This window comes from Salmo salar, chromosome 10 (genome assembly GCF_965601325.2).
Source record: "Salmo salar chromosome 10, fSalSal1, whole genome shotgun sequence".
NCBI classification, from domain to species: Eukaryota; Metazoa; Chordata; class Actinopteri; order Salmoniformes; family Salmonidae; genus Salmo; species Salmo salar.
Genome location: NC_138300.1, coordinates 77,575,773 through 77,599,051, shown reverse-complemented (window position 1 = coordinate 77,599,051; position 23,279 = coordinate 77,575,773). Strand labels below are relative to the sequence as shown.

At 44.1% G+C, this 23,279-nt stretch overlaps 1 protein-coding gene across 1 annotated transcript in view; it reads right to left on the bottom strand.

Moving 5' to 3' along the window:
* Nucleotides 1-5,384, bottom strand: part of LOC106561044 (receptor-type tyrosine-protein phosphatase eta) — a 39,356-nt gene extending 33,972 nt beyond the window's left edge. Inside the window, exons 1-3 of the mRNA XM_014124613.3 lie at nt 4,804-5,384; nt 4,354-4,608; nt 3,824-4,072 (exon numbers count right to left, since the gene is read on the bottom strand). Coding sequence (XP_013980088.3) covers nt 3,824-4,072; nt 4,354-4,608; nt 4,804-5,134 — 835 coding nt within the window. The 5' untranslated portion in view covers nt 5,135-5,384. The remainder of the gene's footprint in view (nt 1-3,823; nt 4,073-4,353; nt 4,609-4,803) is intronic.
* Nucleotides 5,385-23,279: the final 17,895 nt, after the last annotated feature.

Below are 23,279 nucleotides of genomic sequence, written 5' to 3'. Positions count from 1 at the left end.
CGACACTAAAGCAAAGAAAGTAAATATCAAAACCCCCTCTCCTACCTTACCTGCCTACCCACTACCTACCTAACTAGCACCACCTGGTGCACTAACCAAAATACAGTATATCTCAAATTTTATGCTCATTAGTTCATAAAAGTCCATTTGAAGGCATTACATTCCAGGCCAAAGAGATCAAGATATCCCAACTGACGGATGACACCTCACTTTAAAAAAAAATGTGTCTCAAGCTAGAATAGCATTGGATATCGTGAAGCAGTTCTCCAAAATCTCAGGTTTGGCATTAAATCGTTCCAAATGTGAGATGTTTGTTTTGAAAGGAGCTGTCAATCCAGCAGATTGTAACATCTCTGAAAAAGATACTGTAACCTACCTTGGTGTAAAGATCACCAAAAATCTTAAGGCTGTGAATGATCTTAATTTGAACCCTGTAACTGAATCTGTAAAAAAAAATATCCTCATGGTTAGGGAGAGATTTAAGTCTTCAAGGAAGGGTGCTTTTATTCAAAGCTGAGGGGCTATCTCGTGCATCCTATCTTTTTTCATCTATTGACATTCCCAAATCCACTTGCTGTACCTTAGATAGGCTTTTGTACAACTTCATATGGGAAAACAAGCCACATAAGATGAAAAGAGATGTTATCACCAACTGTCACAACATTGACAGAAGGTGGCGCCTCTCCTCGTTCAGGCGGCGCTCGGTGCTCGTCGTCGCCGGCCTACTAGCGACCACCGATCTCCTTTTCATTTTTCTTTTGGTGATGTCTGTTTTATGTTAGCACCTGTTTTGAGTTAGGTCATTAGTGGGGGGGTATTTAGTCTGTCTGTTTAGGTTCTGGGATTGTGCGGGATTATTTGTGTCTACGTTGTTCAGGTTGGGGATTAGGTTTTCCTCTGCCATTTGTATATTGTTGCATACGGGTTTCCTGGGCTGCCTCCCTACTCAGTTTGCGGGCTCTTGCCTATTATTGGATGTATATTACCCTGCCTTGCATTTTGGCATTTTTGGACTGGTGCCTATTAAACGTGTTTTCACGGACCTTGGTCTCCTGCGCCTGACTTCACCCCTCCTGCATATTAGAGAATTGTGACACCAACAGGGTTTGTGATGGCGGTCTAAATGTCTTAGATTTCACTCTCTTCAATCAGATATCAAAGGTCAACTGGATTAAAAGGTACATAAAAAATCCTCATAGTTTCTGGAATATTATACCTCATTTTGATTTTCAGAAGTTCGGAGGGCTTAATTTTTTACTACAATGTCCATATATTGTGGGTAAACTTCCTGTGAAACTGGCGGATTTTCACAAGCAGGCTTTAATGTGCTGGGCTTTGTTGTATAAACACAACTTTTCACCTTATAAATGTTTTATATGGAACAATGGGTCGATATTACATAGAAACAAGATGTTATTTAACCATAAATGGTTAATATTAGTGGGAATCTATTTACACGGAGAGAATTTATAGAAAGATACACCTTTGAGGTTTCAAGCAAGGAATATGACACTGTTATTAAAGCTATACCTAGTGGGATAAAAACTTTACTTCAGAATAATGAATATTTTGGAATATCTCCGATTGTAAGCGATATTCAGGTGAATGGCATTGGTCTACTAGATACGGAATTCAACAATCGTTTATTAAGGGATATTTTCTACAGGAAGTCTATTCCCTCTGCGATATTTTGTTGGGCTTCATCGTTTGATGTAAACTGGTGCCGTGCTTGGCTCACTCCACACAAATTTATGGTGACCAATAAAGTAAAGAAGATCTCCTTTAAGATAATCCATAGATTCTATCTGTGTAATTGCTTGATTTCTAAATATATACTTGATGTTACCAGTGAATGCAGTTTTTGTGAACTAGAAACTGAATCTATTGAACACTTATTCTGTAATTGTTTATATAGGGAAGTGTTCGGGACTGATGTAAAACTATATCTTGGCCTCAAATTGCATACAACCATTGAAATTTCTAAGTTTGACTTATTATTTTACTACACTGATTCCACAATTGAACGTGAGTATGTCATAAATCTCTTTATTTTATTAGGAAAAATTTTCATACACAAATCAAAATTTATGAAGAAAAATACCTTTTGATTTGAAAAACTATTTAGAGTCTTTAAAACGTATATAAAACAAAATGTAAAAATAATGTATTCGCTATATGTCTATTTGATTTGATATCATGTGGATTAGTTTTATTTAATTTTTTCTAATTTCTTTGGAATCCCTCTGGCTGTTATGTTTATGTTTTGCATGTTACTGTTAATACAATAAAAAAATATATATAAATAAAGGGTAAACCCGTCAGACGTCATGATATATCAGAGGTGGGCTAAAATCAAAAGGTGCCTTACAACTGCACTCGCTCCGCAAAATAAGTTAGGTGGTCAAAACACTCATGCACCATGAACAGCTTCCATTTCTGTTAGTTATTGTGGCATCCCCTTACCGAACATAAAATGCCTGTTTTGCGTGAATCCATGTTTGTAAAGTTGTGAGAAGCGATACTGAGTTAGTTGGCTAGCAAGCTGTGAACTGTTGGCTGGAAGTGCTTAACCGGAAGTACCCCACAAAAAAAAAAAACGCCCATATTTCCGTTGAAAATGAGGTGAATACTAAGGCAGGACATAGAAACCCAATAAACTACTATTAAACTAAATATTGAACAACAATTAGTCTTTTGCATCGAAGTGTGAGCTGTAGAATTTAGCCTACTTTTAAATTGTTTTGAATATACAATCAATCTTGCAAAATGTGTGGACAGGCACTCACTATAGGCAGCATGCATGTTTAGTTAGAAAAAGTCACTCCAAAATATCGAAACAGTCTGCCCACACCTCTACAGAAATGTGATCAAAATCGCCATTGCTCTTTCTTTAAGAAATTGCCGTTGCCGAATGCCAATAGTTTCAAATTATACAGCAAAGAAAGGACATTGACACCATAAAAGGTGAATAGGGGGTGTTTTCCAGGCGGAGTTTTAATGCTCGATCACGCAGTTTTACAACAGGTCTGGTTTATAACGGGAAATATGTGTATGTATGGCGTGTGCCAAGTTTATAAATCTCAATATTTTTGTAAGTGAGCAGACATTTTCAGAAATGGCGCACACAGACATTTAGTGTGAAATGTATGGCTATAAATGAGGCCCAAGGACTTTATGTTTAGAGGGAAACTGGTACTGGCAGGCAAAACAGACAAATACTCTTTCTAAACATGAATCAAATCTCAATTGCGTTATGGTTCTAGAAACATAAAGACCTTTACTTTCATATCACATCAAAATGATTTCACAAGCGCAAAATAGATACTGTTTTAACAGGGTTTAACAACATTGCAGCCAACAGTATTTTCTGTTACAACACTTTTCTGGCATCCTTCCATCCGTTACACAAAGGTGTTCGGAGCAGTCTGTCTTCCGTAAACAAGTGCTATTACAAGGAAATATGGCCGTGTAGGAACATTTACCCTATAAAGGTGTGTGTGTGTGTGTGTGTGTGTGTGTGTGTAGTAATTGAAAATTGTTATTTTATTATTTATCGCTAATCTGAAAGATAAGGTCCTTATGTTTCCAAAACCGTACCGCAAGCGATGCGTGTTAACGTTCAGACTGAGCGTTGGGGCTCTTAACAAAACCCCTCCGGATGGAAGATACCTTCTTGAATAGACGTTAACATTAGTTACCGTCTATGGATAGGCTAGTCCACAACCAATTATTTGTTTAGCCATTTTCGACAATTACATATTCGCCTTACCTGTGTATCCAAATCCTTTGAGTCACACAACACCCAACTTGAAAGAGGACTTACTTGTAAAAGTGGTTGTTGTATTGCCTTCTCCTACAGTTGTTTTATCTCCAGCCACTACAGTGACTGTGAAGCTGTACTGTACTCCAGCAGTCAGCCCAGTGATGGTAGTGGAGGTTTCTGTGGTATTCATACTGACACCAGTCCCCTCTACTCTATAGAATGAACTGTTTCCCTTTGGTTGAGTCCAGCTCAGATACACAGACGATGTTGTGGTTCCAATCACATTGAGGTTGCCGACAACTCCGGGCTCTGTAGAGCAAAATGGAGGAAAAGGGGTGAGAAAAAAATATTTATTTAACCTGTCTCCTCCCCTTCATCTACACTGATTGAAGTGGCTTTAACAAGTGACATCAATAAGGCATCATAGCTTTCACCTGGATTCACCTGGCCAACCTATGTCATGGAAAGAGCATGTTTTATACACTCATTGTATTTGGTATTTAGTGTACTGTATATAGTATGTTTATATTCAACTAAAACATTTAAAATGTAGTTATTGACCATTTGGCATCATTAGGCTTTAGTCGTACTTGTGTATACGTATACTGTACGGGGGTCGCCTTCTAACTTGTCCTGAGCGATGGCAATGACCTGGAGTGTGTACTGGGTCCCTTGGGTCAGGCTCTCTATGATGGCAGAGGTTGTGGATGTAAGTTGGTCCTTCACTGTTCCTCCGTTATGAAACTCCACCCTGTAGCTCGATGCCTCTCCTGTAGGCTTGGTCCAGCTCAGAGAGAGAGACGTGGTGGTCTGAATGACAGTAGGGGTTGCGATGACAGCAGGTCCTGTTTGTGAAAGAGGAGTAGAGGGGGAGAGAAAGAGAAAGAGAGAAAGAGGGGAGCGAAAGAGAATGATGACGGTGAAGAGAACAGTAGAGAAAGGGATGAACGCCAGAGAAGAGTCATCTGATGTTTGAGGTTAGTTTGCAGCTCAGTTTGAGGCAAAAAAGTCTGCATAAAGCAACTTTCAGTGAGACTTACTTGTGGTTTGATTTGTTACGTAAGCAACTCCTTCCGTCATGTTATCTCCAGCCACTGCAGTGACTCTGAATGTGTACCAAACTCCAGCAGTCAGTTCATTGATGTTGAAGGCTGTCTCATGTGTAGTTCTATTCATAGTTTTACTGCCATCAGTCCACTCTACTCTATAGAAGGAGCTATTTCCCTCCGGTTCAGTCCAGCTCAGAGACATAGATGATGTTGTGATTTCAGAGACAGTAGGGTTCCTGATGATTGCGGGCTCTGTGCGTGCAAGAGAGGGGCATTTTGGTAAAAGATCACAGGAATCATAATTATTTATTGAATTCCTCATTAAATGAGGAGAAGCCTGCTACTTTTACACTTCTACTGAAATGTAAGGTACGTATGTAGGGTGCAAAAGTCATTCCTCTAAAAGCATAATGTAAAGATTGATAGCATGATCAATATAATGAAAAGTTTTGGGGCAAAAATTTGTTTTTTACAGTATCTTACGGATATACTGGTTAAAAAAAAAAGTATGGGTAATCTTATCAGCAATGACTGTAGAGACCATGACTCTGTACTGCACTCCAGCAGTCAGCTCAGTGATGTCAACGGTTGTCCCACTGGTAGTTGTATTCATTGTTTTACTGCCATCAGTCCGCTATGCTCTATAGAAGGAGCTGTCTCCCTCTGGTTCAGTCGAGCTCAGAGACACTGATGATGTTGAGATGAAATAAACTCTAGATCACCTTTACAACACACAGAGATGCATACAAAGCTCTCCCTCGCCCTCCATTTGGCAAATTTGACCATAATTCTATCCTCCTGATTCCTGCTTACAAGCATAAACTAAAGCAGGAAGTACCAGTGACAAGCTCAATACGGGAGTGGTCAGAATACGCGAATGCTACGCTACAGGACTGTTTTGCTAGCACAGACTGGAATATGTTCCGGGATTCATCCAATGGCATTGAGGAGTATACCACCTCAGTCATCGGCTTCATCAATAAGTGCATCAACGACGTCGTCCCCACAGTGACCGTACATACATATCCCAACCAGAAGCCATGGATTACAGGCAACATCCGGATCGAGCTAAAGACTAGAGCTGCCGCTTTCAAAGAGCAGGACACTAATCCGGATGCTTACAAGAAATCCCGCTACGCCCTCAGACGAACCATCAAACTGGCAAAGCGTCAATACAGGTTTAAGATTGAATCCTACTACACCGACTCTGACGCTCGTCGGATGTGGCAGGGCTTGAAAATGATTATGGGAAATATGGCCGCGAGCTGCCCAGTGACGAGAGCCTACCAGACGAGCTAAATGCCTTTTATGCTCACTTTGAGGCAAGAAACACTGAAACATGCATGAGAGCGCCAGCTGTTCCGGATGACTGTGTGATAACGCTCTCAGTAGCCGATGTGAGCAAGACCTTTAAACAGGTCAACATTCACAAAGCTGCGTGGCCAGACGGATTACCAGGACGTGTACTCAAAGCATGCGCTGACCAATTGGCAAGTGTCTTCACTGACATTTTCAACCTGACCGAGTCTGTGATACCTACATGTTTCAAGCAGACCACCATAATCGTGTCCAAGGAAACGAAGGTAACCTGCCTAAATGATTACCGCCCCGTAGCACTCACGTCGGTAGCCATGAAGTGCTTTGAAAGGCTGGTCATGGCTCACATCATCAGCATCCTCACGGATACCCTAGACCCATTCCAATTGGCATACCTCCCCAACAGATCCACAGATGAAGCAATCTCAATCGCACTCCACACTGCCCTTTCCCACTTGGACAAAAGGAACACCTATGTGAGAATGCTGTTCATTGACTACAGTTCAGTGTTCAACACCATAGTGCCCACGAAGCTCATCACTAAGCTAAGAACACTGGGACTAAACACCTCCCTCTGCTACTGGATCCTGGACTTCCTGACGGGCCGCCCCCAGGTGGTAAGGGTAGGCAACAACACGTCTGCCACACTGATCCTCAACACTGGGACCCCTCAGGGGTGTGAGCTTAGTCCCCTCCTGTACTTCCTGTTCACCCATGACTGCGTGGCCAAACATGACTCCAACACCATCATTAAGTTTGCTGATGACACAACAGTGGTAGGCCTGATCACCGACAACGAGACAGCCTATAGGGAGACAGCCAATAGGGAGGAGGTCAGAGACCTTGCAGTGTTGTGCCAGGACAACAACCCCTCCCTCAATGTGAGCAAGACAAAGGAGCTGATCGCAGGCTGAACATGCCCTCATTAACATTGACGGAGCTGTAGTGGAGCGGGTCGTGAGTTTCAAGTTCCTTGGTGTCCACATCACCAACAAACTATCATGGTCCAAACACACCAAGACAGTCGTGAAGACGGCATGACAACACCTTTTCCCCCTCAGGAGACTGAAAAGATTTGTCATGAATCCCTCCTGACCGATTGCATCACCACCTGATATGGCAACTGCTCGGCATCTGTCCGTAAGGAACTACAGAGGGTAGTGCGTATGGCCCAGTTCATCACTGGGGCCAAGCTTCATGCATTCAGGACCTTTATACTAGGTGGTGTCAGAGGAATGCCCAAAAAATTGTCAGACTCCAGTCACCCAAGTCATAGACTGTTCTCTCTGCTACCACACGGGAAGCGGTACCGGAGCGCCAAGTCTAGGACCTAAAGAATCCTTAACAGCTTCTACCCCCAAGCCATAAGACTGCTGAACAATTAATCAAATGTTATTATTGTTATTTTGTTACTTTTTATCATTTTTTACTTTAGTTTATTTGGTAAATACAACTGCTCAAAAAAATAAAGGGAACACTTAAACAACACAATGTAACTCCAAGTCAATCACACTTCTGTGAAATCAAAGTGTCCACTTAGGAAGCAACACTGATTGACAATAAATTGCACATGCTGTTGTGCAAATGGAATAGACAACAGGTGGAAATTATAGGCAATTAGCAAGACACCCCCAATAAAGGAGTGGTTCTGCAGGTGGGGACCACAGACCACTTCTCAGTTCCTATGCTTTCTGGCTGATGTTTTGGTCACTTTTGAATGCTGGCGGTGCTTTCACTCTAGTGGTAGCATGAGACGGAGTCTACAACCCACACAAGTGGCTCAGGTAGTGCAGCTCATCCAGGATGGCACATCAATGCGAGCTGTGGCAAGAAGGTTTGCTGTGTCTGTCAGCGTAGTGTCCAGAGCATGGAGGCGCTACCAGGAGACAGGCCAGTACATCAGGAGACGTGGAGGAAGCCGTAGGAGGGCAACAACCCAGCAGCAGGACCGCTACCTCCGCCTTTGTGCAAGGAGGAGCAGAAGGAGCACTGCCAGAGCCCTGCAAAATGACCTCCAGCAGGCCACAAATGTGCATGTGTCTCCTCAAACGGTCAGAAACAGACTCCATGAGGGTGGTATGAGGGCCCGACGTCCACAGGTGGGGGTTGTGCTTACAGCCCAACACCGTGCAGGACGTTTGGCATTTGCCAGAGAACACCAAGACAAATTCACCACTGGCGCCCTGTGCTCTTCACAGATGAAAGCAGGTTCACGCTGAGCACGTGACAGACGTGACAGAGTCTGGAGACGCCGTGGAGAACGTTCTGCTGCCTGCAACATCCTCCAGCATGACCGGTTTGGCGGTGGGTCAGTCATGGTGTGGGGTGGCATTTCTTTGGGGGGCCGCACAGCCCTCCATGTGCTCGCCAGAGGTAGCCTGACTGCCATTAGGTACCGAGATGAGATCCTCAGACCCCTTGTGAGACCATATGCTGGTGCGGTTGGCCCTGGGTTCCTCCTAATGCAAGACAATGCTAGACCTCATGTGGCTGGAGTGTGTCAGCAATTCCTGCAAGAGGAAGGCATTGATGCTATGGACTGGCCCGCCCGTTCCCCAGACCTGAATCCAATTGAGCACATCTGGGACATCATGTCTCGCTCCATCCACCAACGCCACGTTGCACCACAGCCTGTCCAGGAGTTGGCGGATGCTTTAGTCCAGGTCTGGGAGGAGATCCCTCAGGAGACCATCCGCCACCTCATCAGGAGCATGACCAGGCCTTGTAGGGAGGTCATACAGGCACGTGGAGGCCACACACACTACTGAGCCTCATTTTGACTTGTTTTAAGGACATTACATCAAAGTTGGATCAGCCTGTAGTGTGGTTTTCCACTTTCATTTTGAGTGTGACTCCAAATCCAGACCTCCATGGGTTGATAAATTGGATTTCTATTGATTATTTTTGTGTGATTTTGTTGTCAGAACATTCAACTATGTAAAGAAAAACATATTTAATAAGATTATTTCTTTCATTCAGATCTAGGATGTGTTGTTTAAGTGTTCCCTTTATTTTTTTGAGCAGTATATTTTCTTGAACTGCATTTCATGGTAAGATTTACACCTGTTGTATTCGGTGCACGTGACAAATAAAGTTTGATAAAGTTTGATTTGATTTTCAATTTCAGTAAGAGTGAGGTTCCTAATTACTTCAGGCTCTGTGGGTGCAAGGAAGGGGGTTTGAGGGGACAAAAGACATATACTTTACAACGTCATTCAGGCCTACAGCATGACACATAACTGACTTGAAACTAAGAATCCAGATATTGTAAACTACGTCTTACTTGTAAAGAGTAAATAAAGCCTCTTTCTTTTTGCCTTCAGTAATCTCATTTCCAGCCACTGCAGTGACCCTGAATGTGTACTGCCCTGCAGCAGTCCGCTCAGATACACTTAAGGCTGTCTCATTGGTAGCTTCATTCATATCTCTACTGCCATCAGTTCACTCTACTCTATAGAAGGAGCTGTTTCCCTTTGGTTCATTCATCTAATTGCATGATCTTCTCCCAAACTGTACATTTCTTGAGACACAGATCAGAGACACAGATGATCTTGTAATGTCAGTGACAGGTAAGTTTCTTGATGACTTCATTTACATTTACATTTAAGTCATTTAGCAGACGCTCTTATCCAGAGCGACTTACAAATTGGTGCATTCACCTTATAATATCCAGTGGAACAACCACTTTACAATAGTGCATCTAAATCTTTTAAGGGGGGGGGGGGGTAGAAGGATTACTTTATCCTATCCCAGGTATTCCTTAAAGAGGTGGGGTTTCAGGTGTCTCCGGAAGGTGGTGATTGACTCCGCTGTCCTGGCGTCGTGAGGGAGCTTGTTCCACCATTGGGGTGCCAGAGCAGCGAACAGTTTTGACTGGGCTGAGCGGGAACTGTGCTTCCTCAGAGGTAGGGAGGCGAGCAGGCCAGAGGTGGATGAACGCAGTGCCCTTGTTTGGGTGTAGGGCCTGATCAGAGCCTGAAGGTACGGAGGTGCCGTTCCCCCCGTACCTTCAGGCTCTGATCAGGCCTGAACGTGCAAGAAATGTACATTTTGGGAGAAGATCATGCAATTAGATGAATTACTACCTACTCTATCCAAGGCTTTCATCTCTTTTACTTAGAGGAATAAAAAAATACTAAACAAGGTTTCTTTCGTAACCCTGGTTCTCTGATGTCTCACAAAGTGAGATGTCTCACATTAGGAGTTGATGGCGGCTCACTACTAGGAAGAACCAATAACACAATGTGTGTCAGAGACAGACCGGTCGAGTGGCAACTCGCCCAACGGTTATTCTCAAGCATTTCTCTCTTCCTTGAACTCTTGCGAGCAGGGAAATGCGGTGAGGCAGCTTGCTCTATTATCAGAGAACCGGAGTTATGAAAGTAACTTAACCCTTGTGTAGTCTTAACATTCTGTATACTCCCCTTGTCTTAAGGGTAAAAAATTACCCGCCTTCACTAAACCCCTAAAACAGAGCAGCTTAATTGAATTGTAAACCCCAAATCTATTTTGCATGAAGAAACAAACGTCATCACAAACTTTGTGAATATCTGGGTTTTCCCTCTTCACAATGCAGAAGACTGCATTTAATCAGTGGACAACACTCGTTTTTATTATAACACACCTGTCATAATTGTTTTACAGTCCTTCTTTGGGGGGCAGAATTGGCATCTCCTCCACTTGCCTGCCCCAGCTGCAGCCTCAGGTGGATCAGGACAAGATTCAGCCCCCTGAACAGCTTTCACAAGCGCTGCAGAGGCTGCTGTGCGGGGGAGGCACTCCCTTTTTTTGAATGTGTGGGGTTACAAGTGCTTTTCCCAGCTGCTCCAGGAACACCCTCCTCTTGTTCCGCTTATCAGGCATCCAGTTAGGGTTGATCTTGTTCCATATTACAAAGGCATTGTATGAGGACACATCAATAATGTTATGGAAGATGACCAGGGGCCAGCGGGCAGTCATCCTCCTGCAGCTGTAAGTTCCAATCACCTTGTCCAGGTTGTCCACGCCTCCATTGTTGTGGTTGTAGTCCAGGATGATGGCTGGCTTCCTGTCCTCACAATCACTGATCTCAGCCATTCTGTGCAGTGTGCTCAGGAGGACCACATTCTTGTTCCTCTTTTGGAGGTAAGAAACTAGAGTGGTGGTGGGGGTGAATGCCTCTCTCCCCCTTGTTGCGAGGAGTGCAGGGGGGAGCTTAGGCTTGTTCTTTCTAACATTGCCAACCATGGTTATCTTCCTTTTCAGGAGCTGCTGGCTGAGTTCAATCAGTAGCACACATAATCTCAATTTCTCATTGTGTATGTATGTGTGTGTGTGTCTTTGTGGTTTTTGTGGTGTGTAAATGATTTTATAAATGACCCTAAGACAATCTTTGTACCCTGTTGGTGTACAGCTTTCATGGAAATATGAACAAATGCAATGTCACTTTTTCTAATGTTGGGGTAATACAATTTCAAGTTGAAAAAATGTCATTTAGGGGGTTTTCTCTGCTGTTAAACATAGTGACGGGTCATTTTTTAACCTTAAGACATCACAAGGGTTAATTTCTCTTCCAAATAATTGTTTAGTGTCTCACATTGGGCAAACTCACGTATCACAGACATGCTCTGCGAAACCAAGGTAGTCCCAACAGTATCCCCCTCAGAGGCTCAGAGGAGAGTATGCACCAACAAAGGTGCAGTGACATCCAGTCTGTAAAACCTCACAAATGTACAGTGTCTTTGGAAGGTATTCAGACCCCTTGACTTTTTGCACATTTTGTTACATTACAGCCTTATTCTAAAATCGATTAAATATAAAAAAATCCTCAGCAATCTACACACAAAACCCCATAATGACAAAGCGAAAAGTTTTTTAGAAATGTAGACTAATTTATAAAACAAAGCTCAGGTGCATCCTGTTTCCATTAATCGTCCTTAAGATGTTATTATACTTGATTGGAGTCCACCTGTGATAAATTCAATTGATTGGACATGATTTGGAAAGGCACACACCTGTCTATTTAAGGTCCCACAGTTGACAGTGCATGTCAGAGCAAAAACCAAGCCATGAGGTCGAAGGAATTATCTGTAGAGCTCCGAGACAGGATTGTGTCGAGGGACAGATCTCGGGAAGGATACCAAAACATTTCTGCAGCATTTAAGGTCCCCTAAAACACAGTGGCCTCCATCATTCTTAAGTGGAAGAAGTGTGCAACCACCAAGAGTCTCTAGAGCTGGCTGCCTGGCCAAACTGAACAATCGGAGGAGAAGGGCCTTGCTCAGGGAGGTGACCAAGAACCCAATGGTCACTGACAGAGCTCCCCTGTGGAGATGGGAGAAACTTCCAGAAGGACAACCATCTATGCAGCACTCCACCAATCAGGCCTTTATGGTAGAGTGGCCAGACAGAAGCCACTCCTCAGTAAAAGGCACATAACAGCCCGCTTGAAGTTTGCCAAAAGGCACCTAAAGTCTTTCAGACCATGAGAAACAAGATTCTCTGTTCTGATGAAACCAAGATTGAACCCTTTGGCCTGAATGCCAAGCCTCACGTCTGGAGGAAACCTGCCACCATCCCTACGGTGAAGCATGGTGGCGGTAGTATCATGCTGTGCGGGTGTTTTTCAGCGACAGGGACAGTGAGACTAGTCAGGATCGAGAGAAAGATGAAGGAGCAAAGGGATCCTTGATGAAAACCTGGTCCAGAGCGCACAGGACCTCAGACTGGACCAAAGTTTCACTTTCCAACAGGACAATGACCCTAAGCACACAGCAAAGACAACGAAGACTGGCTTCGGGACAAGTCAATGTCCCGAATGGCCCAGCCAGATCAAACATCTCTGGCGAGACCTGAATCCGATCGAACATCTCTGGCGAGACCTGAAAATAGCTGTGCAGCAACACTCCCCATCCAACCTGACAGAGCTTGAGAGGATCTGCAGAGAAGAATGGGAGAAACTCCCCAAATACAGGTGTGCCAAGCTTGTAGCTTGGAGGCTGGTGGGAGGAGCTATAGGAGGACGGGCTCATTGTAATGGCTAGAATGGAATAAATGGAATGGAGTTAAACATGTGGTTTCCATGTGTGTGATGTGTTTGACCGAGCGCCCCCTGTGGAACAGGGAGAGGCACTGTCGGAACGAAGTGATGCGGCCGTCCGATAGTGTTGACTGATAAGAGAGAGAGTCCAGCATTACGTTTAGGTATCTATTCTGTGTTGGCACCAAGCATCTCTTTATCTGGTTGATCTTGAACACTAACTTGGTGAGGTGGGTGACAAGGGAACCTGTGTCTTGTACTGCTTGCTCCTGTGAAGGGGAGCAAAGCAGGTAATCGTCTATGTAGGTGGAGACTCTTAGTCCCCTGATAACACTGGGGAGCTAGTGCTAGCTCGAAGGGCACAGCGAGGTATTCAAATAAAATTGTATTTGTCACATATTCTGAAAATGAACAGTAAAATGCGTATTTACAGGTCTTTCCCAACAATGCAGAGAGAAAAATAGAAAAAGTAATAAAGATAATTACACGAGGAATAAATACACAATGAGCAATGATAACCTGGCAATATACACAGGGTGCCAGTACCGAGTCGATGTGCAGGGGTTTGAGGTAATTGAGGTAGATCCACTACATCAAATCAAAGTTTATTTGTCACATGCGCCGAATACAACAGGTGTAGACCTTACAGTGAAATGCTTACTTACAGGCTCTAACCAATAGTGCAAAAAGTTATTAGGTGAACAATAGGTAAGTAAAGAAATAAAACAACAATAAAAAAAACAGTGAAAAATAACAGTACCGAGGCTATATACAGAAGCGAGGCTATAAAAGTAGCGAGGCTACATACAGACACCGGTTAGTCAGGCTGATTGAGGTAGTATGTACATGTAGATATGGTTAAAGTGACTATGCATATATGATGAACAGAGAGTAGCAGTAGCGTAAAAGAGGGGTTGTTGGGTGGTTGGTGGCGGGACACAATGCAGATAGCTCGGTTAGCCAATGTGCGGGAGCACTGGTTGGTCGGGCCAATTGAGGTAGTATGTACATGAATGTATAGTTAAAGTGACTATGCATATATGATAAACAGAGAGTAGCAGCAGCGTAAAAGAGGGTTTGGGGGGGCACACGATGCAAATAGTCTGGGTAGCCATTTGATTACCTGTTCAGGAGTGTTATGGCTTGGGGGTAAAAACTTTTGAGAAGCCTTTTTGTCCTAGACTTGGCACTCTGGTACCGCTTGCCATGCGGTCTATGACTGGGGTGCCTGGGGTCTTTGACAATTTTTAGGGCCTTCCTCTGACACCGCCTGGTGTAGAGGTCCTGGATGACAGGCAGCTTAGCCCCAGTGATGTACTGGGCCGTACGCACTACCCTCTGTAGTGCCTTGCGGTCGGAGGCCGAGCAATTGCCGTACTAGGCAGTGATGCAACCAGTCAGGATGCTCTCGATGTTGCAGCTGTAGAACCTTTTGAGGATCTCAGGACCCATGCCAAATCTTTTTAGTTTCCTAAGGGGGAATAGGATTTGTCGTGCCCTCTTCACGACTGTCTTGGTGTGTTTGGATCATTCTAGTTTGTTGTTGATGTGGACGCCAAGGAACTTGAAGCTCTCAACCTGCTCCACTACAGCCCGTCAATGAGAATGGGGGCGTGCTCGGTCCTCCTTTTCCTGTAGTCCACACTCATCTCCTTAGTCTTGGTTACATTGAGGGATAGGTTGTTATTCTGGCACCACCTGGCCAGGTCTCTGACCTCCTCCCTATAGGCTGTCTCGTCATTGTCTGTGATCAGGCCTACCACTGTTGTGTCGTCTGCAAACTTAATGATGGTGTTGGAGTCGTGCCTGGCCATGCAGTCATGGGTGAACAGGGAGTACAGGAGGAGACTGAGCACCCACAACTGGGGAGCTCCAGTGTTGAGGATCAGTGTTGCAGATGTGTTGCTACCTACCCTCATTACCTGGGGGCGGCCTGTCAGGAAGTCCAGGATCCAGTTGCAGAGGGAGGTGTTTAGTCCCAGGATCCTTAGCTTAGTGATGAGCTTTGAGAGAACTATGGTGTTGAACGCTGAGCTGTAGTCAATGAATAGTATTCTCACATAAGTGTTCCTTTTGTCCAAGTGGGAAAGGGCAGTGTGGAGTGCAATAGAGATTGCATCATCTGTGGATCTGTTTGGGCAGCATGCAAATTGGAGTGGGTCTAGGGTTTCTGGGATAATGGTGTTGATGTGAGCCATTACCAGCCTTTCAAAGCACTTCATGGCTACGGACGTGAGTGCTACAGGTCTGTAGTCATGTAAGGCAGGTTGCCTTTGTGTTCTTGGGCACAGGGACTATGGTGGTCTACTTGAAACGTGTTGGTATTACAGACTCAATCAGGGACATGTTGAAAATGTCAGTGAAGACATCTGCCAGTTGGTCAGCACATGCCCGGAGCACACGTCCTGGTAATCCGTCTGGCCCCGCAGCCTTGTGTATGTTGACCTGTTTAAAGGTCTTACTCACGTCGGAAACGGAGAGCATGATCACACAGTCGGCCGGGACAGCTGATGCTCTCATGCATGCCTCAGTGTTGCTTGCCTCGAAGCGAGCATAGAAGTGATTTAGCTCATCCGGTAGGCTCGTGTCACTGGGCAGCTCGCGGCGCTGCTTCCCTTTGTTGCCTGTAATAGTTTGTTAGCCCTGCCACATAAGACGAACGTCGGAGCCGGTGTAGTATGATTCCACCTTAGCCCTGTATTGACGCTTTGCCTGTTTGATGGTTCGTCGCAGGGAATAGCAGGATTTCTTGTAAGCTTCCGGGTTAGAGTCCTGCACCTTGAAAGCGGCAGCTCTACCCTTTAGCTCAGTGCAAATGTTGCCTGTAATCCATGGCTTCTGGTTAGGGTATGTACGACAGTCACTGTGGGGACGACGTCCTCGATGCATTTATTGATAAAGCCAGTGACTGATGTGGTGTAATCCTCAATGCCATCAGAAGAATCCCGGAACATGTTCCAGTCTGTGATTGCAAAACAGTCCTGTAGTTTAGCATCTGCTCCATCTGACCACTTTTTTATAGACCTAGTCACTGGTGCTTCCTGCTTTAATTTTTGCTTGTAAGCAGGATTCAGGAGAATAGAGTCGTGGTCGGATTCACCAAATGGAGGGCGAGGGAGAGCTTTGTATGCGTCTCTGTGTGTGGAGTACAGGTGATCTCAAATTCTTTCCCCTCTGGTTGCACATTTAACATGTTGATAGAAATTTGATAGAACTGATTTAAGTTTCCCTGCATTAAAGTCTCCGGCCACTAGGAGCGCCGCCTCTGGGTGAGTGGTTTCCTGTTTGCTTATTTCCTTATACAACTGACTCAGTGCGGTCTTAGTGCCAGCATCTGTCTGTGGTGGTAAATAAACAGCCACGAAAAGTATAGCTGAAAACTCTCTAGGCAAGTAGTGTGGCCTGTAATTTATCACAATATTCTCTACTTTAGGCGAGCAAAATCTAGAGACTTCCTTAGATTTCGTGCACCAGCTGTTGTTTACAAATATGTACAGCCCGCCCCCCCCCCCACCCCCCTCGTCTTTCAGGAGTGTGCTGTTCTATCTTGTTGGTGCAGCGTACAGTATATCCCGCTAGCTGAATATCCATGTCTTCATTCAGTCACGATTCCGTGAAACATAGGATATTACAGTTTTTGATGTCCCGTTGGTAGGATATCCCTGATCGTACCTCGTCTAATTTATTGTCCAATGATTGCACGTTGGCGAGTAGTATTGACGGTAACGGCAACTTTCCCACTCGCCTTCTGCGGGTCCTCACGAGGTATCCGGCTCTTTGTTCTCTGTACCTGCATCACTTCCTCTTGCAAATAACGGGGATGTCGGCCCTGTCGGGTGTTTGGAGAATGTCCTGTGCGTCCTGCTTGTTGTAGAAAAAATCTTCATCTAATCCGAGGTGAGTGATCGCTGTCCTGATATCCAGAAGCTCTTTTTTGCCGTAAGATACGGTTGCAGAAACATTATGTACAAAATAAGTTACAAATAAAGCGAACAAAAACACAATAGCACAATTGGTTGGGCGCCCGTAAAACTGCTGCCATTTCTTCCTGCGCCATTTTCAGCTCAAAAGTATGTGGACACCTGCTCGTCGAATATCTCATTTCAAACCCATGAGCATTAATATGGAGTTGGTTCCCCCCTTCGCTGCTATAACATCCTCCATTTGTCTGAGAAGGCTTCCCAATAGATGTTGGAAAATTGCTGCGGGGACTTGCTTCCATTTCATGTTGGGCGATTAGGCCTGGCTCACAGTCGGCGTTCCAATTCATCCCAAAGGTGATTGATGGAGTTGAGGTCAGGGCTCTGTGCAGGCCAGTCAAGTTCTTCCACACCGATCTCAACAAACCATTTCTGTATGGACCTCCTAGATGGCAGGGAGCTCGGCCCAGTACCCACCAGCCTCTGAAGCACCTTGCGGCCGGGTGCCTTGCAGTTTCCATACCAAGCGGTGATGCAGCCAGTAAAGATGCTCTAAATGGTGTAACTGTAGAACATGCCACTCCTCTTGAGGGGGAAGAGGTACTGTTGTGCCCTCTTCACAACTGTGTGTGTGTGTGTGTGTGTGTGTGTGTGTGTGTGTGTGGACCATGTTAATTCCTTAGTGATGTGGACACCAAGGAACATGAAGTTCTCGACCCGCGACACTACAGCCTCATCGATGTGGATGGGGACGTGTTCGCCCCTCCTTTTCTGTACTCCACGATCAGCTCCTTTGTCTTGCTGACGATGAGGGAGAGGTTGTTGTCCTGGCACCACATTGCCAGGTCTCTAACCTCCTCCCTATATGAGGACTCATCATTTGTCCTACCACCGCCTTGTCGTCAGCAAACTTGATGATGGTGTTGGAGTCGTGCACGGCCATGCAGTCGTGGGTGAACAGGGAGTACAGGAGGGGATTAAGCACCTACCCCTGAAGGGGCACCCCGTGTTGAGGTTCAGCGTGGCGGATGTGTTGTTGCCTACCCTCACCACCTGGGGGCGGCCCGTCAGGAAGTCCAGGATCCAGTTGCAGAGGGAGGTGGTCAGTCCCAGGGTCCTGAGCTTGGTGATGAGCTTGGTGGGGACTATGGTGTTGAATGCTGAGCTGTAGTCAATGAACATCATTCTTACATAGGTATTACTTTTGTCCAGGTTGGTGAGGGCAGTGTGGAGTCCAATAGAGATTGTGTCATCTGTGGATCTGTTGGGGCGGTATACAAATTGGAGTGGGTCAAGGGTGTCTCACATGATGGTGTTGATGTGAGCCATGACTTGCCTTTGAAAGCATTTCATGGCTATAGATGTGAGCGCTACCGGGTGATGCTCATTTAGGCAGGTTACCTTGGCGTTCTTGGGCACGGTGATTGTGGTGCTCTGCTTGAAACAAGTTGGTGTTAGACTGGGTCAGGGATAGATTGAAAATGTCAGTTAAGACACTTGCCTGCTGGTCAGCGCATGCTCTGTGTACGCGTCCTGGTATTCTGTCTGGCCTCGCAGCCTTGTGAATGTTAACCTGTTCAAAGGTCTTACTCATGTTAGCTACGGAGAACAAGATCACACAGTTGTATGGAACAGCTGGTGCTCTCATGCATGGTTCAGTGCTGCCTCAAAGTGAGCATAGAAGGCATTTACCTCATCTGGTAGGCTGTAGTTACATAGGTGGCATGTTGGTGAAAATGATGTAAAACAGATTTCAGTTTACCTGCTTTAAAACCTGTTTGGGATAGGGGGCAGTATTTTCACGGCCAGATAAAAAACGTACCCGATTTAATCTGGTTACTACTCCTGCCCAGAAACTAGAATATGCATATAATTAGTAGATTTGGATAGAAAACACTCTAAAGTTTCTAAAACTGTTTGAATGGTGTCTGTGAGTATAACAGAACTCATACGGCAGGCCAAAACCTGAGAAGATTCCATACAGGAAGTGCCCTGTCTGACAATTTGTTGTCCTTCTGTTGCACCTCTATCGAAAATACAGCATCTGTGCTGTAACGTGAAATTTTCTAAGGCTTCCATTGGCTCTCAGAAGGCGCCAGAGAGTGGAATGGGGTGTCTACTGTCTCTGGGCGAAGAACAGCAGGAGGATTTGTGAGTGGTCAGCCTGGGGACAGTGACACTGGAGATGCGCTTGCATGAGAATTCTCAATTTTTTTCTTTCAGCCTTTGAATGAATACAACGTCGCCCGGTTGGAATATTAGCGCTATTTTACGAGAAAAATAGCATAAAAATTGATTTTAAACAGCATTTGACATGCTTCGAAGTACGGTAATGGAATATTTAGATTTTTTTTTGTCACGAAATGCGCTCGCACGTCACCCTTCGGATAGTGACCTGAACGCGCGAACAAAACGGAGCTATTTGAATATAACTATGGATTATTTGGAACCAAAACAACATTTGTTGTTGAAGTAGAAGTCCTGGGAGTGCATTCTGACGAAGAACAGCAAAGGTAATCCAATTTTTCTAATAGTAATTCTGAGTTTAGTGAGTCCCAAACTTGGTGGGTGTCAAAATAGCTAGCCGTGATGGCCGAGTTACGTACTCAGAATATTGCAAAATGTGCTTTCGCCTAAAAGCTATTTTAAAATCTGAGACCGCGATTGCATAAAGGAGTTCTGTATCTATAATTCTTAAAATAATTGTTATGTATTTTGTGAACGTTTATCATGAGTAATTTAGTAAATTCACCGGAAGTTTTCGCTGGGTATGTTAGTTCTGAACATCACATGCTAATGTAAAAAGCTGTTTTTTGATATAAATATGAACTTGATTGAACAAAACATGCATGTATTGTATAACATAATGTCCTAGGAGTGTCATCTGATGAAGATCATCAAAGGTTAGTGCTGCATTTAGCTGTGGTGTTGGTTTTTGTGACATATATGCTTGCTTTGAAAATGGCTGTGTGATTATTTTTGGCAGGGTACTCTCCTGACATAATCTAATGTTTTGCTTTCACTGTAAAGCCTTTATTAAATCGGACAATGTGGTTAGATTAATGAGAGTCTTGTCTTTAAAATGGTGTAAAATAGTCATATGTTTGAGAAATTGAAGTTATAGCATTTTTGAGGTATTTGTATTTCGTGCCACGCTCTACCATTGGACATTGGTGAGGCGTTCCGCTAGCGGAACGTCTGTCCTCAATCACTGGCCACTAGAAACGTCGCCTCTGAATGTGCATTTTCTTGTTTGTGTAACAGTATAGCTTCCGTCCGTCTCCTCGTCCCTACCGGGGCTCGAACAACACACATCAACAACTGACACCCACGAAGCATCGTTACCCATCGCTCCACAAAAGCCGCAGCCCTTGCAGAGCAAGGGGAACAACTACTTCAAGGTCTCAGAGCGAGTGACGTCACCGATTGAAACGCTATTAGCGCGCACCCCGCTAACTAGCTAGCCATTTCACATCGGTTACACTCACCCCCCTTTTGACCTCCTCCTTTTCCGCAGCAACCAGTGATCCGGGTCAACAGCATCAATGTAACAGTATAGCTTCCGTCCCTCTCCTCGCCCCTACCTGGGCTCGAACCAGGGACCCTCTACACACATCGACAACAGCCACCCTCGAAGCATCGTTACCCATCACTCCACAAAAGTCGCGACCCTTGCAGAGCAAGGGGAACAACTACTTCAAGGTCTCAGAGCGAGTGACGTCACCGATTGAAACGCTATTAGCGCGCACCCCGCTAACTAGCTAGCCATTTCACATCGGTTACATTTGCTTATGGCACTAAACAGCTCGTTGAGTGTGGTCTTACTGCCAGCATCGGTTTGTGGTGGTCAGTAGACAGCTACGAAAAATATAGATGAAAACTCTGTATTGCTTAACATTACAGATCGCGCACCAGCTGCTGTTAACAAAGTCTGGACAGAGTCTGGACAATGCATAGAAAAGCCAACGAGATGTACAGTGCCATCAGAAAGTATTCATACCCCTTGGCTTATTCCACATTTGGTTGTGTTACAGCCTGAATTAAATTAAAACAATTATTTAATAAAAATTATATTTAAAAAATTGCTCACCCATCTACACACAGCACAACATAATGACAAAGTGAAAATCTATTTTTGGAAATGTTTGCATATTTATTGACAAAGAAATAGACATATCTGTGAGTCTTTCTGTGTATGTCTCTATAAGCTTTACACACCTGGATTTTACAATATTTGCACATTATTCTTTTTTAATTCTTCAAGCTCTGTCAAGTTGGTTGTTGATCATTGCTAGATAGCCATTTTCAAGTCTTGCCATAGATTTCCAAGCCAATTTAAGTAAAAACTATAACTAGGCCAATAAGGAACATTCAATGACGTCTTGGTAAGCAACTCCAGTGTATATTTTGCCTTTTTTTTAGGTTATTGTCCTGCTGAAAGGTTTTCCTGCTGAATTTGTCCCCATTGTCTGTTGGAAATTAGACTGAACCAGGTTTTCCTCTAGGATTTTGCCTGTTCTTCGCTCTATTCTGTTAATTTTATCCTAAAAACCAAACCAAGCTCAGTGCTAGAGTATCGTCACTACAGACACCCTGGTTTGATTCCAGGCTGTCTCACAACCGGCCGTGATTGTGTGCCACCCTATGGGACTCCCAATTGGCCCAGCGTCGTCCGGGTTTGGCCGGTGTGGGCCGTCATTGTAAAAATAAAAAAATAAGAAATTGAACTTGGCAAGTCAGTTAAGAACAAATTGTTATTTACAATAATGGCCTAGGAACATTGGGTTAACTGCCTTGTTCAGGGGCAGAACGACAGATTTTTACCTTGTCAGCTTGGGGATTCGATCGGCAAATCTTAACTGACTTGCCTAGTTAAATAAAGGTAAAAACAATTATATTCAGGACATAACGTTTTTTTTTGCAGGTTTACTTTTGTGCCTTATTACAAACAGGAAGCAGGTTTTTGAATATTTTTATTCTGTACAAGCTTCCTTCTTTTCACTGTCATTGTTAGTATTGTGGAGTAACTACAATGTTGTTGAGCCGTCCTCTGTTTTCTCCTATCACAGCCATTAAAAGTTATAACTGTTTTAAAGTCACCATTGGCCTCATGGTGAAATCCATGAGCGGTTTCCTTCCTCTCCGGCAACTGAGTTTGGATGGACGCCTGTATCTTTGTAGTGAGTGGGTGTATTGATACACCATCCAATGTATAATTAATAACTTCACCATGCACAAAGGGATATTCAATGTCTGCTTTTTTATTTTTGACCCATCTACCAATACGTGCCCTTCTTTGCAAGGCATTGGAAAACCTCCCTAGTCTTTGTGGTTGAATCTGTGTTTGAAATTCACTGCTCGACTGAGGGAACTTACAGATAATTGCATGTGGGTGGGTACAGATATGAGGTAGTCATTCAAAAATCATGTTAAATACTTATTGCACACAGAGTGAGTCCATGCGACTTATTATGGGACTTGTTAACCACATTTTTACTCCTGAACTTATTTAAGCTTGTTATAACAAAATAATTTAATACTTAATGAGAGACATTTCACATTTGTAATTCATTTGTAAAAATGTAATGTGCAAATATTGTACAATCCAGGTGTGCAAAGCTCTTAGACATATCCAGACAGATTCACAGCTGTAATCGCTGCCAAATGTGATTCTAGCATGTATTGAATCAGGGGGTTGAATACTTATGTAAATGAGATATTTCATTTTCAATAAATGTGCAAATATTCATAAAAACATGTTTTAACTTTGTCATTAAGGGGTATTGCGCCTAGATGGGTGAAGAAAAAAATATTGAATCCATTTTGAATTCAGGCTGTAACACCACAAGACTTGCAATAACTCAATGGGTATGAAAACTTTCTGAAAGAATTGTATATCTAAGAAAAATATCAAAAAGCACTTAACCAAGATGCTTACTTGTAAAAGTGGTTGCTTCAGTGCCTTCTCCTACAGTTGTATTATCTCCAGCCACTGCAGTGACTCTGAATGTGTACCCCACTCCAGCAGGGAGCCCAGTGATGGTAGTGGAGGTTCTTGTGGTATTCTTACTGCCAATGTCACTGCCATCAGTCCACTCTACTATATAGAAGGAGCTGTTTCCCTCTGGTTCAGTCCAGCTCAGAGACACTGAGGATGTTCTGATTTCAGACACAGTAAGTTTCCTGATGATTGCAGGCTCTGTGCGTGCAAG